The sequence below is a fragment of the Salvia splendens genome, chromosome 12 (assembly GCF_004379255.2).
Source record: "Salvia splendens isolate huo1 chromosome 12, SspV2, whole genome shotgun sequence".
Lineage (NCBI taxonomy): Eukaryota > Viridiplantae > Streptophyta > Magnoliopsida > Lamiales > Lamiaceae > Salvia > Salvia splendens.
This window is the reverse complement of record NC_056043.1, coordinates 26,450,837-26,467,673: the sequence shown is the minus strand read 5'-3', so window position 1 is coordinate 26,467,673 and position 16,837 is coordinate 26,450,837. Positions and strand designations below refer to the sequence as shown.

The 16,837-nt window shown below is 38.7% G+C and overlaps 1 protein-coding gene across 3 annotated transcripts; it reads left to right on the top strand.

Annotated features, from left to right (window-relative positions):
- Nucleotides 1-6,710: 6,710 nt before the first annotated feature.
- LOC121757953 (polyamine oxidase 1-like) lies at nt 6,711-12,733 on the top strand. Of its 3 annotated transcripts, XM_042153398.1 has the most exons (11): nt 6,755-6,901; nt 7,041-7,290; nt 7,678-7,750; nt 7,842-7,970; nt 8,054-8,115; nt 8,207-8,364; nt 9,373-9,516; nt 10,625-10,774; nt 11,618-11,872; nt 11,968-12,049; nt 12,135-12,733. In XM_042153398.1, the coding sequence occupies exons 2-11, from the start codon at nt 7,071-7,073 to the stop codon at nt 12,338-12,340; spliced, it is 1,479 nt and encodes a 492-aa protein (XP_042009332.1). In that variant the 5' UTR covers nt 6,755-6,901; nt 7,041-7,070; the 3' UTR covers nt 12,341-12,733. The 3 variants fall into 3 exon arrangements, with proteins under 3 accessions (XP_042009331.1, XP_042009332.1, XP_042009333.1); XM_042153397.1 differs by lacking the exon at nt 7,678-7,750 and having other exon boundaries at nt 6,711-6,901; XM_042153399.1 differs by lacking the exon at nt 6,755-6,901 and having other exon boundaries at nt 7,153-7,750.
- The last annotated feature ends 4,104 nt before the right edge of the window (nt 12,734-16,837 follow it).

Genomic DNA, 16,837 nt, shown 5'->3' with positions numbered 1-16,837 from the left:
TACTTTTGCATAAAATGATAGTTTCAGTGGGTAAAATCATAGGGTTCATTGATAAAATGATACTTTTGCATCATAAAATGATAGTTTCAAATGATAAAATGATACTTTTGCATGAAATGATAAAATGATAGTTTCTTTGGAATAAAATGATAGTTTCTGTGGGTAAAATGATAGGTTCAGTGATAAAAAGAAATTTTTGTTTCATAATGATAGCTTTAGATTTTTGGCTGATAAAATGATAATATGAGTTCCATTGGGTAAAATAATATCCCTTATGTCAATAATAATTTATATTTTTTATTGAAAGGACGAAAGAGCACGTGCCATAATATCCACTGTCATGGGGGATATACATGGTGAAACCGGAGATGATGAAGTTTTAAAATACAGAGAAGATGTTTTGAAAAAGGCCCAAGGGAAGAAGAAGGTTTCCCAAGAACCTGCAGTTGAAAATGAGAAAGTGCCCAGAACAACAGAGAAAGTTGTTGAAGCACTGTGCTCTCCCTACAATGTCGGGGCAGTAAATATAAAAGGAAAACTGAGTAAAGAAGATAAGGAAATTATGTACTGGTTGATGACACATGAAGAAAGCGAACTGTAAGTTTTGAATTACATAATTATATTCTTATTAAATTCTTTTACCTAACATTAAATATGATTTTGAGATCAGTTATGAGATGGTTTATGAGAACGACATGATCAGCATATTCAAGATTGATTTCCACACCCTTGCTCCACGTACGTACGTCAGTATCAACATCATAGATGCATGGGCTGTGTACCTCAACTACAATGAAAATTTCAAATCAAATGCATCTCCGAGTCGTCTTTTCATTAACACCACATCTACGGTACAGTAAACGGGTAAATAAGTAATAGCGTTACATTAAAAGTTAAATTTATTTACAAAAATGTAAACATGACAGGTATACAATATTGCTGCGAGGAAACCTGATTGGACTTAACCCGAGGCGCAGGAAAAATTCTGCACAGCATTAAATGAATTTGTGTCAAAGATTGAAGATTTCAAATGGGAAAATTATGACATGGTAAGTCATAATGAGATATACATTACAGAACAACGTACCTATATTTTTGAAAATGACATTTGTATATAATGTTTTGAAAATTAGATATGCTTTCCGATATGGGTGCACGATCATTTTTATATCATGTGCTTCAATCTCAAAATTCAAATGTTGGATGTGATTGACAATGCTCTGGTTACGGAAGAGATGGTAAAGCAGAAATATGGAGGTGCACCAACTATTCTGGTATGTTTAGTTAAATGCATTCAATATCATTTAGTACCAAAACATAATATCATTTTTAATCAACCTCATGTATGTTTTGTGTTATTTGAATAGAAAATTTTCTTCCGAAATTATCTTGGAAATGGTGTTAATCCAACAATGGAGAGTATTGTCAAAACGTCAAAAATCAGACACATGACTCTACCATGGCAGAACGATACAAATAAAGTTGACTGTGGAGTTTATGTGATGCGCCACATGGAGACTTACATGGGTGGTCCAGTTCGTAACTAGAATTCAGGTTTAGCAAAGAACGGGACAGAGGCGTTCATAAAACTTCGTGCCAAATATACTGAAGCATTGCTTGTTGGAGAAACTAACAAGAAGGCTTTTCAGACATTTTCAATGATACAGCAGAAGTTTCAGAATGATAGGAAAAAAGGGGAAATCAATGTTGAAAAGATGATTAGAGAATTTGAACCCCGTAATAGTAACTTGTAAGACATTTTGTCATGTTAAAGTATCATTTTATCAGCTTATATGTCATTTCTTCAGCTTATATATCATTTTATAAGGTTACTGACAAAATGACATAAAACTGATAAAATGACAGTAAGCTTATAAAAATGATAGTTTAGCTGGAGAAATTGCATATAAGGTGATAAAATTGCATATATATATATATATATATATATATATATATATATATATATATATATATATATATATATATATATATATGGAATATTTGGCTCAATCTGAGTATTTGGTTTTGGCCCAATCTTTTGGATCCGGCCCAACCTAATGTGAGAGTCCAACCTAGTGGCTCGCTTTCGCTTTCATTTTTTATCTAATGGTTGAGATTTTATCTTAAATTATACTCTCGGTTTTCTAGTGTTAATCTTGTGAGATGGATTTTGGGTATTCAAGAATATTTTGGCTATCACTTGTTCTTTGGATATTCAAGAATATTTTGACTATCACTTGTTCTCTGATACCGATCAACTGTTCTTTGTGATGTTATTTTTTGACCATCCAGCATCCGAATGGCTCCATGAGTATCGACGCTCGAATCCTTATTGCTCATGGCAAGAATTTCTGGATGTTGTCTACCATAACTTTGATGAGGATACCATTTATTTCGCTGAGACGAATAAACTCCTCAACAAAATAATAAAGGCAGTTGCATATTTAGCAAAAAAGAGAGGTCATGCTAAAAAGGAGGCCACATCTAATTCCATCGTCGAGACTGTTGCAAAAATCGTCGATGAGTCAACAACAAATGTCAAGTCTGATCCCGTCATCGAAGAGACGGAAAAAGATGATGACGGTCGCCTCAAGGGCTGGATAAGGCAATGACTTTGATGGAAACCAAATCCCCTCCAAAATCCCATAGCCCAAAAATCATTATTGTCATAATTGGTTATGTCAATGAAGTTACTGAAGAGATTTCATGACCAAAGACAATTTATCTATCACTCGTTGAGGTCCCAAGCCCAAGCGAATACAATTTTGTTTGCAGACGAAGATCCAAACAAAGACAACAAGATTATTTTTCAGACTTCCACCTTGAGGGCAAAGTGGTTTTCAACCGTGGGGGAAATGATAGGGACTTAGACTTTTATTTATTCCGAAAGGGAGATGATAATCTCTCCGTATAATTATTTAGTTTATTTTATGTTTTATTATTTAGTTGTTATGATTTGATATACTTTCGTTAGGATTTGATTTGCTTTCCAAGTTTATAGAAGATCTTTTTGTACCACACATATTATAAATATGTGTGTAGTCTTTTATTATTATTAAGCAAAATGAAGAATTAAATTATTAATCTCATTCTCTCAATCTGGCGTGAAAACGCCCCTAGCACTTTAACTAGGGTTGTTCTCTTTTTCTCTCTACAAATTCACTCTAATAATATGCTAAATTCTATCACTCTTACTTACTTTACTTTCTCTCTATTTTAATTATTTATTATCATTTTCTCAAACACGTGCCGAAAAGCAGTCAATCACTTAAGATAGGGTGGAGAGAGTGAAATTTATAATGTGATAACCAATATTCCAAGAAAACTTTCATATTAAAGTTATTTATAAAAAATATTAGGGACTTCGTTCAGTCTCTACACAAATAAACTTAATATTGTACCTTCTGTCTCTCCCTAAGAGAGAGTACTTTGTATACTTAAAGACGTTTTAGCACTTTTAAACAAACTAAATTACCCGAATCATTTAAAGGTATTTCAATTCATAACATTTTTTTATTTTCACTCTCCTAACATTAATTAATAATTATGTCCTATAAATACTTTTCCTCTTTTTACACTTTTTCATTTTTTCTCTCTATCTTATAAAGTATTCAATTCGTACACAAAAGATAGTTTCGGTAGTGAACGACAGAGTTTTAATACTCCGTATTTATAAAATTAGTAAAGCATGAGAGAAAAAGATGGGTAGAGTAAAAGGCGGAAAGATAAAATATAGATAAAATAGAAATGAAAAGATAAAAAGTGAAGAATAATTAGAAGAAGCTTTTCATTTTTAATATGAGACTAATTTTGATGGATGTGTCATGTGTGAAAATAGAATTATGAGACTAGCTATCTTTTATGGACGGTAAGAATAATATATTTTTCTATTTTTTCTAGCCCTCAATTGGTTGGAGGGGGCGGGGGGAGTGTTGTGCCACCCTCCATTACATGCGAGGAAGGAGGGACGGGGCAGTGGCGGGAAGCAGTGTGGGTGTCCATTGAGAGCGTGTTCCCCATGCCGCTGGGTTGGGTCAGGGCGATTTTTTTTTTTTTAGATTCAAAATTCTATAAATATTTAATTTCATTCCAATTTTATTTTAAATATTTTTTATTCTTATATTTTATTAATGCAATTTTTTTATTTTTAATCATTATTTTAACTTTATAAATATTAGTACTTCCTCTGTCCCCATTAATTGTTCTCTTTTGCTATTTTCAACTGTTCCTTATTAATTGTTCACTTTCACTTTTCCATAAATGGTAAGTAGCTCCATATTCCACTAACTTATTGCACTCATATTTTATTATAAAACCAATAAATAAAAGTGGGATTTAGAGCATCCATAGTGGGGCGGACGATAGTCCGCCCGATGCATCGGGCGGGCTATCGTCTGCCACTGTAGCCATGCGGACGATGCCCGATGCATCGTTTTCGCCCTATATATCGTCCGTGAACGATGGCGTCAGAACACGCATCGTCCGCGGTATCGTCAGCCCCACTGCGGGTCACGCGAACGATACCGCGGACGATGCAACGCGTTTTCCTTTTTTTCAAAATTTTTATCTATTTAAACCCCTATTTCTCTTTCATTTCCCACACCAATAATTCTCTCTCATCTCTCACTTTCCCCACACACCAATATTTCACTCCCAATCTTTCTCACTAAAAAAATGAGGCTCATCGACGATTGGAGTACCTTAGAGGGCATTACTTGGGCCTTATTCGATTGCGTTCATGAGGTTGTGGCGGAATGCTTGGCCGAAATGGAGCGTGAAGCGGCGGAGCAGGCCCAGGCGGTGCAGATCCTACGTCCGATTCAACGTCGGACGTTTGTCCGCCGCGAGCACGACATAGCTCACCAACGTCTGTTCGCAGACTATTTTGACGAGCAACCACGGTGGGGCCTGACGGTTTTCACCGCCGTTTTAGAATGCGGCGAGATCTTTTTCTCTGCATTGTCCAAACGTTGGAGGCACGTGATGAATACTTCCAGTATCGGGAAGATGGCATCGGCAGACCCGGACTTACACCGTTGCAGAAGTGCACGGTTGCGCTCCGGCAGTTGGCCTACGGCACCACGGTGGACATGTTCGACGAGTACCTTTACGTCAGAGAGACAACTGGCCGCGAGTGCCTGAAGAATTTTTGTAGGGGAGTTGTGGAGGCTTATAACAATACCTATTTGTGAAAGCCAACTGCTGAGGATTGCCAAGCCTGATGAAGATGCACGAGACGGCGCACGGCTTTCCTGGAATGCTAGGGAGCATCTATTGTATGCACTGGGAGTGGAAGAATTGCCCGGCGGCATAGAGAGGCCAATTTACCAGTGGATACAAGGGCAGCCACTCGACGATGATCCTCGAAGCCGTCGCTGACCATCGGCTCTGGATCTGGCATGCTTAGTTCGGTGTAGCGGGGTCGAACAACGACATCAACGTCCTCAACTCATCCAACCTCTTCACCGAGCAATGCAATGGCAACGGCCCGACCATCGACTTCACTGCCAACGGACGCCAATATCATATGGGGTACTACTTGGCCGATGACATATACCCGAGGTGGCCTATTTTTTTGAAGACGATCAACTGCCCAATGGGTGAGAAGAGAGTTTTATTCGCGCAAAAGCAGGAGGCTGTGCGGAAGGATGTGGAGCGGGCATTTGGTGTGCTCCAAGCGCGGTGGGCAATAGTGAAGGGTCCGGCGCGGTTCTGGTACAAGGACGTCATCGCCGATGTCATGTATGCGTGCATCATCTTGCATAACATGATAGTCGAACACGAAGGTGGAAGAGTCACCGATTGGGGCGATGATGAAGGTGGATCTAGCTCCAGCACGGCGGCCCCGCCCCATGTTCGAGGATTACCGATGGGCTTCAATGAGGTTCTATCTAGATAGGCCTCAATGCGCAAGCAACAAGACCATGCTCAGCGCATGAACGACATTATTGAAGAAGTTTGGGACCGTAACCGCCGTTGAGAATTTGTAGTTTTTTTATTTCGTAGTGTAATGTTTGAATTTTAATGAAATGAAGTTTTTTTTCCCATATTTGTAGTGTTTTAAATATTCAAATAAATAAAATGCTTAGGGCGGCTATAGGGCATCCCACTATAGGTGGAAGGGTATGAGGATGAAATGTTGATGTGGCGGAGCATAGGGCGCCCCATTGTGGATGCCCTTATATTCCACTAACTTTTTAACCAACTTTCTTTTACATTTTTCAAAATCCATGCCAGAACTAAAGAGGACAATTAATGGGGGACGGAGGGAGTAACATTTAAATGATACTTCATCTGTCCCTTTGTAGTAGAGACATTTTTTTGGCACGGAATTTAAGAAAAATTGTGTTAAATGAGTTAAATAAAAGGAGAATAAAGTAGAAAGGAAAAAGGTAGAGAGATGAAGAAAGAGTAAAGTACTTTTTGCTAAATAGGAAATGACTCAGCTACACAGTGTGATAACCCAAAAAGAAATACGACTCAGTTATAGAGGGACGGGGGAGTACTCCATATGAAAGTTAAGAATAAAAAAAAGTGAATTGAAAAAAAATTAAATTAGTATCACAATTAAACTTTGTGGTACATACATTGCATATATTGCAGTGAAATAGTCCATGAATATAGAAAAATAAATTTGTGATTGATACGTCAGTGAAATAATTAGAGCACTGAATCCACTGATTCTATTGTTATTCAGATTAGAGAAGAGTGGGGGCCCCCTACGTGTACACAGACTCCCGCTATTTCTGCCTCTCTCGCCAAAAAAACGCACACGCACATACACACTAATTTTACAAACAAATCAACTCACTCTCTCTGTTTTTCTTCTTTTCGTTTTCAATCATTTCAATGGAGATTCCGACTAAATGCTCTGTTATCATTGTTGGAGCTGGCATCTCAGGCACTATTCTCTCGCTTGTTTCCTTTTTGTTTTCCAAAGTTATAGTAACACATGTATGCAAATTGCAAATGAAATGCCAAATGGAGAGCGTAGAGTGATAAGTGGTTAATGGTTTGCGAAAATGAATGGCTCTGTGTAGGTATAACGGCGGCGAAGGTGCTGGCTGAGAATGGCGTGGACGACGTCCTCATATTGGAGGCGGCGGACAGGATCGGTGGCCGGATTAGGAAGGAGGACTTCGGCGGCGTCACGGTGGAGCTCGGCGCCGGCTGGATCGCCGGTGTTGGCGGCAAGCAGTCCAACCCCGTCTGGGAGCTCGCTCGTCACTCCGATCTCCGCACCTGCCTCTCCGACTACAGCAACGCTCGTTACAACATCTACGATCACAGGTTTCTATCTCCTCGCAGATTAATTCACTTCAAATCTCTCTCTCTCTCTAGAAACACACACACGTTCATGCTTATTGCGTGAGGTATCCGCTGACATGTTTTGATTTTACGCGGCGATCTTCAAATTTTAATCGGTGAAATGAAATTCATCATTGACCGCGGTAATCAAACACCTGATTAATTCGGTTTCTAATTAGTCAGCTTAATTGATCGGTTGATGAATTGAGAGATGGAGACGTTTGGTGTGGGGTAGTGAGCAATGATTTATCGGTTAAAATCGAGTCAATTGGGCTTTAATGCATACCTTTTCTCTTTAGCTTTTCCTTTATAGGATTTAGCTTTATATCATGGATGAATATATTATTTTCCGTGTTTCTAATTTACCAGAAAAATCGAAAGCACATAGAATTCATGTTCTTGCCTCTCCGGCGTTAATTGCATTCTTAATTTATCGGATTAGGTAATACTCTTTCCTGATAACGACAGTCCATTACCGATTTCCTTTCTTAATTATTCCTCCCCAATTTTTTACTAATTTTTTATTTGAAAAGTGGGAAGATATTCCCGAGCGGCATAGCGGCGCAATCCTACCAGAAGGCGGTGGAGTCCGCAATTCAGAAGCTGCGGAAGCAGGAGACTAGTCCAGATGTCGATGCATCGCTTCTCGCGGAAACGGCGTCGTACTGTGCTTCTTCCTTCCCTCCCTCCTTCCATCTTTATTCGCCTTTTTCCTAATTTTCTAACCATTTTTATTGCCGTTCAGAGCTCCGAAGACTCCAATAGAGCTGGCAATTGACTTTATTCTCCATGATTTTGAAATGGCAGGTAATTTTGTATTTTTGTTCCTTTCTACTCTCTGTTCGGATTTCGATTTTTTACCGAAGATAAATGGGAATTTGTTGTTTGTATTTTACAGAGGTGGAACCAATATCGACTTACGTGGACTTCGGTGATAGGGAGTTTCTAGTTGCAGATGAGAGAGGGTACGAGCATTTGCTGTATAAAATGGCCGAGACTTTTCTTTTTACAACTGAAGATGGTGAAATCTCTGACTCGAGGTTAAAACTCAACAAGGTGAAAAAGCTAAGAAATAATTTTTCAGTACGAACTCAACGGATTCTTGATTAATAATTTCTGGTCCCGTGTACGATTTCTTCTGATTTAACATTTTGTCTTTTATGATTTAAACCATCAAATGCTAATAAAATAAAGAAATATTTTTAAATTGGGAAAAGGACAAAGAAATTGGAGGGGGCAGGAAATATAACAGAAAGTGATTAGTATTTTAGTACGTTCATGCAATGCTGCTCACCATCCCTTTTTCTGTTTGTTTGTTTGCTTGCTGTTGAGTTTGTGGAAAGGGACATCTTGTCAATGAATGGCTGATAATGGTATGAAGTAATAGTTCAATCAACTGAGTATTAGTCAAGATCCAGATTGAAATATAAACAAAATTAATTCAGTCTGACTAACATACAGCAGTCATGTAAATATTACAAGAAGTATTTTATCTACTGAATAGTTGTGCAGTTATTTACTGGAGTAGTTTAGAAACTGTTTAGGAGTTTTGTTCTTGAAAATTCTTGAATCTTGAAATATGGAATTATTAGCTTTGTTGTCTGGCCAATACTAGTCAAACCTATTTATGATATTAGCTGGTGAATTGATTGTTGCAACTGTTGTTTGGTTTGTTATGATGAAGATGGAATATGGGATTTCTTCTCATCTTTTTTTTCCAATTCTTCAATTTGAATACTTTGAACAGAAAACATCAAAAGTGCGTTGGTGACTTGGTGGGGTTATGATGGTTAATTCATCGTGTTAGCAACTTTTTCCAAGATTTTTCAAGACCCCATTTGGCAACATTTTGAAACAGTGAAAACATGGAAATGCTGTGACAGTGAAAAACTTTTGTGGGGTAGGAGTATATTTTCACAAATTTTCTTGTTTTGATTACCCATGACAAAGTAAAAAAAAAAAAGAAAACATGGAAATTTTATGAGCCTAGGACATTGTGTGGATGCATCCGAATATTAAATGCAGATTTGATGAATGGTTGTTTTCATGAAAATTTGGGGGCAGGTTGTTCGGGAATTGCAGCACTCGAGAAACGGCGTATCGGTGAAAACGGAGGATGGCTCCGTTTTCGATGCCCATTACGTTATTTTGTCTGTTTCCATTGGCGTTCTTCAAAGCCACCTCATCTCCTTCTCACCACCGTTGCCCGTAAGTCTCCTCTTGTTTCCTCTTTCCTTCATTTGTCAAGTTTCTATTTTTTTTATTCTTTTATGTTAAAATATGACCAATAAGAATAGTTGTAGTTAAGTGATAGTAGTAACTTTGAAGTGGGATCTCTATAGACTGCAGAAACATCATAACGACGATAATTTGCTGATTGCTAAGACATCATACCGCAGCCGGCTATTTACATGTTTGTGTGTTGAATTATGGCAGTACTTTATTTTTTATCTAGTGATTATTATCTTAATTATTTCTCCATGTTACGTGAGTTGGTATGATATGACCATAATTATGTGGATATGATACAGTGTGGGTCCACTTATTATTACTCGAATTTGGTCTTTCTATTTCCTTTTCTCTCCAAAGTTAATAGCAGGACATGGGGTCCCATTTTAGAGTAGGATTACCTAATTGGTTCACCTGCACTACAAGCATCCAAGAGCAGATTCTGGACCAGATATTAAATAAGAATAGTTTAAGGAGATCACAATTAATTATGGACAGCGAGCAACCATATTAAATGTGCTTGTTTTATTTATTGATTCACCCTAACATGTAGACCTGTGCTGTTTTTCACTTTTTTATATTCGAATCCAAATACAGTGGGCAACTTAGCTTGTTATCAATCCACAGTATTTTAATTCTGGCCTCATGTATCAGGATTTACTGATCATGCCAAGTGTAGGGTGTAGGAATTTTGAGGCATACTTGGGAGTGCTTCATTTTGTTTTGTTAGGCAATTGTTAGTCCATCATGCTTTATTGTAGCTGATTAGGTACATAACATAAGATTCATGTGTGATTTGTTCGAATTAGTGATAGGGATGAATGAAACAGTCACCAGGCAAGATACACTTTCCTTTTTCTTTTTTTCCATTTGAGTTGGGGTAGGTAAAGATGATCGGACCTTGTCTCTTGGTTCATGGTTGGCTTGGCTGCTAGCATATAAGCTCGTACCTGGCAATTTGACTCAAGAAAAAGTGATTCTTGCATGTTTATTTTTGTGGTACCTTGACAAAAGAATGATGTATTGGCGCCATGAAATAATACCATTGTGCATTAAGTACTAATACTACATATAAACAATTCTACAGAGATGGAAAACTGAGGCTATCTCCAACTGTGACATTATGGTGTACACAAAGGTCTTCTTAAAGTTTCCGAACAAATTTTGGCCATGTGGTCCTGAAAAAGAGTTTTTTGTCTACGCCCACGAGCGAAGAGGCTACTACACATTTTGGCAGGTTACCTTAAATTAATTATTTCATCACTTAATGATGCTAAAGCCGATATTTCATGGAGTATTATTTTTTCCTTTCATACTCTTTCCACTCATAGATTACATATGTAATATGTTGCTGCTTTCTCATGTGGACTAGTTCTTGCATTGAACTGATTTTCATGCTAAATGTATTTCATATTTTTGCAATCTGCTGCTGATCATTGCAGATAATTTTAAATCTAGAGCAACTAATGAAATTCTGCTGCATACCTTTTAGTTGGTGCTTTAGTTGATTTAGTGTTAAATTTAGTATCATGCTAGTTTATCGTAGTTTCCTGATAAAACAAATTGGAATAAGATTGATGAATAAACTACCTGATAAAACAGATTACAATAGGATTGATGGATATATCCTTCAAAATGTGCAATGGATCTATCCATCATTAGTTTATTTATATGGAATAAACTGCAATTGTGTCATTTTCTAACACAGAATAATACACACTCGCCACCCTCATGGATTTTCTGGCGTAAAAAATGGTGGTCATATCAGTTGATTGCAACATGCTTTGGTACATTATTACCAATCACTGACAAAACTATGACACCAATCAACAGAAGCTAATTATAATCCTCTATGTTTCTTGATCTCTTGTCCAGCTAACTAGGTGTTAAACATTAGACACCTGTAATAGTCAAAATTCACATCCAGAACTTGCATATAGTGCAAGTATTATGCTCGAAAATTTTATCGAATATGGCCAAACTTACTGATTTGCAGATCAGAATATGATGTTACATTAGGGGAGAGATTCATTGTGATTGATTATAAAACTGATTTTGGCTGTTGCTCTATAACCATCAGCACATGGAGAATGCGTACCCGGGGTCCAATATCCTAGTAGTAACTTTGACAAATGGAGAATCAAAAAGAATAGAAGCACAATCAGATCAAGAAACTCTTGTAGAAGCAATGGAAGTCCTAAGAAACATGTTTGGGCATGATATCCCAGATGCTATGGACATACTAGTACCACGATGGTGGAATAACCGTTTCCAGCGTGGTAGCTATAGTAACTACCCGATCTACACCAATCATCAGCTTGTAGACGACATCAAGGTTCCTTCATCTTGATTCTAAACAGAATTAATAAGATCCCTCTATGTCTCTGTAATATACCTTTCAATATTTTGATGTTCACCTTTTACCTCCAGGCTCCTGTGGGACGGATATTTTTCACCGGTGAGCATACCAGTGAAAAGTTCTCTGGCTACGTGCATGGAGGCTACCTTTCAGGTGTGAGAAGTTATGCCAAATCTTCAACCTCTAATCATTAAAACTGTCTTAGAAATACATGTGAAGAGTCTTTTGTACTGAGCAGGTATCGATACTACTAAAGCATTACTTGAAGAAATGAGAAGAGAAAAGGAGCGGAAAAATGAAAGCCAAACTTTTCGGATAGAACCCTTGATAGCCTTGAGTGGATCAATACAACAAGATGCAGTATCAAATCTGCACAAGTTTGATATCCCTCGACAGCTCTTTCTTCGTACTAGCAACCTCGGAGCTCCAAAGGCCATCTTATGAATAGAAAAAATCATCTGACATGTTCTATATATGTATGCAGCAAAGATAACAGTCTGACTTGTGGAGTAAATGGAGAGATGGGACACTGACTGCAGTTGACAACGCGAAAGACCGGAGTTTGCTGCTCATCCGAGCAATCCTCCTGGTAGATCTACACAAAGAATTATAGCTACATTGGATAGATGCTTCAGTGTGAAAGAAAATCATAGTAAGATTTATTCTTCTTAATTAATTTTTTTATTTCTTCTCAACGAACATTTGCTTATAAGATAGGCAATATAATGTTGTTGTATAAATCATGTTTCACTAAGCTATCTAGTTTACTGAGTTCTTTTGTATTGATGCTGTGATACCAGAAATTTTAATCGGATCAGGACTTTGGGCTTCAACAAATTATAATTTGATTATGATTGATTTTTATTTTCTTATAAATACTCTGTCCTTTTATTTTTTATTGCATTATATTTTATACTAATAACCTTTAGAGGTAGTTTCCCACAGACGACCTAGAGATAACCAATTCTCACGTGCTTTTATTGTTTTTCTAATTGCTTTATGATTAAGTGATTAAGTTGATAATGAAGGTATAAAATAACCTTTAGAGGTAGTCTCTCACAGACGACCTAGAGATAACCATATCTCAGAGCACCCACAACTGTGCTCTTCCCAACGAGCACGGTTGTGGGCCCGGCACCACTATTCCTGCCTGCTCTTAGACAAGAGCACAACACACACAGTTGTGCTCTTCCGCAAGGACGAGCACAATTCATTTTAAATAAAAACATTCCCATAACATTAAAATTCATTAAAAAACCCGAAATAATATTACAAATAAAATAAAAAAGACATAATTAAAATCCTAAAAAATAAAAATTACATAATTAAAATCCTAAAAATTTAAAATTACATAATTAAAATACTAAAAATTAAAAATTACATAATTTAATTCGTAAAATTAAAAAAACCACTACGCGTTGCCGAATTTCGCCCACATGTGTTTGATTAGGTATTCTTGTAGCTCAACGTGGGTCCGGGTATCGCGCATTGTGTGCCTTGTTTGGATCCTCTCACCCACCGTCGTATGCACACCTCGGCGTGGGGGAGAGCTCGCGCTTGAGCTTCCGGCTTCATCCTCGTAGTAGAAGCTAGCCGCCCTCGGTCCTTCTTCGGCTATAATCATGTTGTGTAAGATAATACACGTGTACATGATGTCGGCGATATTGTTCAAGTACCACAGCCGAGCCGGGGCCTTCACAATGTTGAATCGGGCTTGAAGGACCCCAAAGGCTCTTTCGACGTCTTTCCGCGTGGACTCTTGACGCTGCGTAAAAAGAACCCGTGTCGGGTCTTGCGGGTTGCTGAGCGTCTTCACGAAAGTCGACCACCTTGGGTAGATACCATCGGCGAGATAGTAACCCATGTGGTATGTATTTCCATTGACGGTGAAGTCGATCGCCGGTGCTACACCATTCAACACATCATTGAAGAGGGGTGAAGAATAGAACACGTTCAAGTTGTTGTTGGATCCGGCAACGCCGAAATATGCATGCCAAATCTAAAGGCGGTAGTCGGCGACCGCCTCAAGGATAAGTGTTGGGCCGCCGCCTTTGTGGCTGCTTAAGTGTTGCCCCCTCCAAGCAGTCGGGCAATTCTTCCACCTCCAATGCATGCAGTCAATGCTACCAAGCATTCCGGGAAAGCCATGGACTGATTCGTGAAGACGAAGCAACCGTTGGCAATCATCGGTGGTAGGTGCCCGAAGGAATTCATCTCTGAAAGTTGTACGAACGCCCTCGCAAAACATTTTAAGACAAAGGATTACAGTGGACTCACCGATATGCAAATACTCGTCGAAGAGGTCGGCCGTTTGCCCAGTAGCGAGTTGTCGAATGACACACGTACACTTCTGCAACGGCGTGATACTTTGTCGGCCGGCTGCATCTAGACCTGTTTGGAAGAATTCAACACGGGCAGACAATGTGTTGACAATACGCATAAACAGACGCTTTGACATGCGAAAATGACACCTGAAGTAATCCACCGAAAACCGCGGCTGGTCGGCAAAATAGTCGGCAACGAGCCTTTCGTGGGCTCCCTCCCGGTCACGATGGATGTATCGGCGAGTTGATCTAGTTGGTTGAGGAGAAGGGGCGGGGGTATTCGCTGCGACATATGCATCTTAAGCGGCACAATGTTGTTCGTAGTATTCTTGTTCTTCGCGCTCTGCTTCTGCAATAAGATGGGTGAAATCCATTTGAGGTTTTGAGTGAGAGATGAAGGTGTAGATAAGTTGTATGAAAAATATGAATGAGGGATGATTTGATAAAAAAAATACATAAAAACGGGCAAAAAAAGGCCATTTTTTGGGATCGGGAAAATATTTTTTTATTTTTAATCAATTTTTTAATTAAAAACTAATTTTTTTTAAAAAAATAAAATATTCAAATGCAACGGCTATGTCGTTGCCCAATCAGTCGTCGACACGTCACCTGCTCGCTGGCACGGACGTGCTCGATGCATCGAGCAGCGTCGTGCCAGCGGCGCGAGCGCAGCGGCGGACGACGTCTTCCGTGCCGCTGGCACGGACTGACGCCGGCCGTCCATCGTTGTGGGTGCTCTCACATGCTTTTATTGTTTTTCTAATTGCTTTATGATTAAGTGATTAAGTTGATAATGAAGGTATAAAATTAAGACCAATTTTAAATTAATAGATTATGAGATCTCGTGGTTGATATAATGACAAGTGGATTATATTTTAAATTTAAATAATTATTAAATAAAATTATTGGTTATTAATGTCAATTCTCTCTTATTAAAATTATCCCAAAACTTTCAATTTACGTAACTCTCTCGAATTAAATTATTTTTTCACAAAAAATTTATCAAATTAAAGGTAATTATATAAGAATTCTAACGAGATCTTAATTGCATATGTTCCGACGACGTTCAGATGATGAAATTTGATAATTTTTATTTCAATTTTCGTATATGTTAATAAGCAGATTTTTATCAACAAATACATCAAAAAATTTCAATATTATGCATGTAAATTCTCAATAAAACAGTGTAAAATCTCAATAAAATTGTGTCGATATTTTCGTGTACTTGTGTTGAAATATTCATGTCATTGTGTTGATATTTGTAATACACTATGTTGATATAAATAAAAATACGAAAATTATATTATGATAACAGAATGACGATCTTACCCCTTTATTGATATTTTGTCTACTATTTATTGATATTCGTAAGGTTTAATCTCATCCACTTATTTTAAAATTTAAGAGTGTAGATTTGGTCTTAATTTTGGACTATGAAGCTATAACCAATAGAAGACACCCACGAGTGTTATACATAAATTAATGGGGTACGTGCCATTTTAAATCATAACTCGATTTCATTGGGTGTATATTTATGTTATCTTTTCCAAATAGGATTAAGACTTAGAACTTATTATGCCTATAAATAGCCCTTAGCGTCTCATAATGCTCTGTCAGAGTTTCAGTTCATATTTTCTTTGGCATAGTATTATATCTTCTTTAGAGGGTGCGAGCCCCCGTCCGGTCAATGTTCTGATTATTAGACCGAATGGGATCATCCGCAACCGAGACCCAGGGCCTTGCCAGAGCAGTGCACTCCTCCGGAGTCCAAACCGACCTCCATCCCTCAACATCCTCCCCCTCGTCCCCCACCTACGACGACTCACTTGCCACCCCCTTGTCCTTGCCCTTCCTCTTCGACCGCCCTACCGAACCACTCTCCCCTCCCCGGCGCCTTACCACCGGTTCTCTCTCAGTGGGCTGAGGAGTAAGTTCCCTCATTGGAAAAAGTCCCAACTCTTCCAGTGACAATGTTTCGATGACGGTGAACTGAGTTTCCGATGGAGTAGAGTCCTCTGAACCACCTGTCAAGTGATCTAAAGAGGGGCTGATAGACATTGTCCCCAAAAGGCAATCGGGGACCCCCGATCTACTGCCTCCGGCAGCGGCGGGCATGTCACCCATGCCGCTCCCCATCCCGGGTATCCCGCCGCTCAACCCAGCTATCCCGGGCAGCATCCGTCCATCCCAGGCATCCCACCCATCCACGGGTACATCCCGTAGTACCCGGAAAATCCACCCATACTCATTTCCCATCCCGGGCATTCCACCAGCGTTCCTCCCATTCCACCGGCGTTTCCCCCACTTCCACTGGGAACGTTGGCGTTTGTGATTCGCTAGTGATGGGAGACTCAGTGTCGCGATCCATTATTTTCTCTAGAAATGAGAGTGGAGGAAGAGATATTCGTTAAAACAAGTGGTGTGAATGAAATGAAGTACAACGAACCTTATATATAGAGTTGAAATAAATAATAATAATAATAATAATAATACTAATAATTACGAAATGCGGTTAGCCGATTCTCAACGATCGACGCCGCACAATAGCGGACAAGCGATCGGATAATGCCCGACATCCGCGACCGACTGCTCGTCCTCCCCCTCTCGCCCGTCCCGT

Bases quoted from the DNA above. Each gene is read 5' to 3' on its own strand.
- LOC121757953 (XM_042153397.1), top strand. From the start codon at position 6,850: ATGGAGATTCCGACTAAATGCTCTGTTATCATTGTTGGAGCTGGCATC. The intron at 8,365-9,372 runs GTGAAAAAGCTA...ATTTGGGGGCAG, and splicing joins CGAGGTTAAAACTCAACAAG to GTTGTTCGGGAATTGCAGCA. The intron at 9,517-10,624 runs GTAAGTCTCCTC...ACAATTCTACAG, and splicing joins CCTTCTCACCACCGTTGCCC to AGATGGAAAACTGAGGCTAT.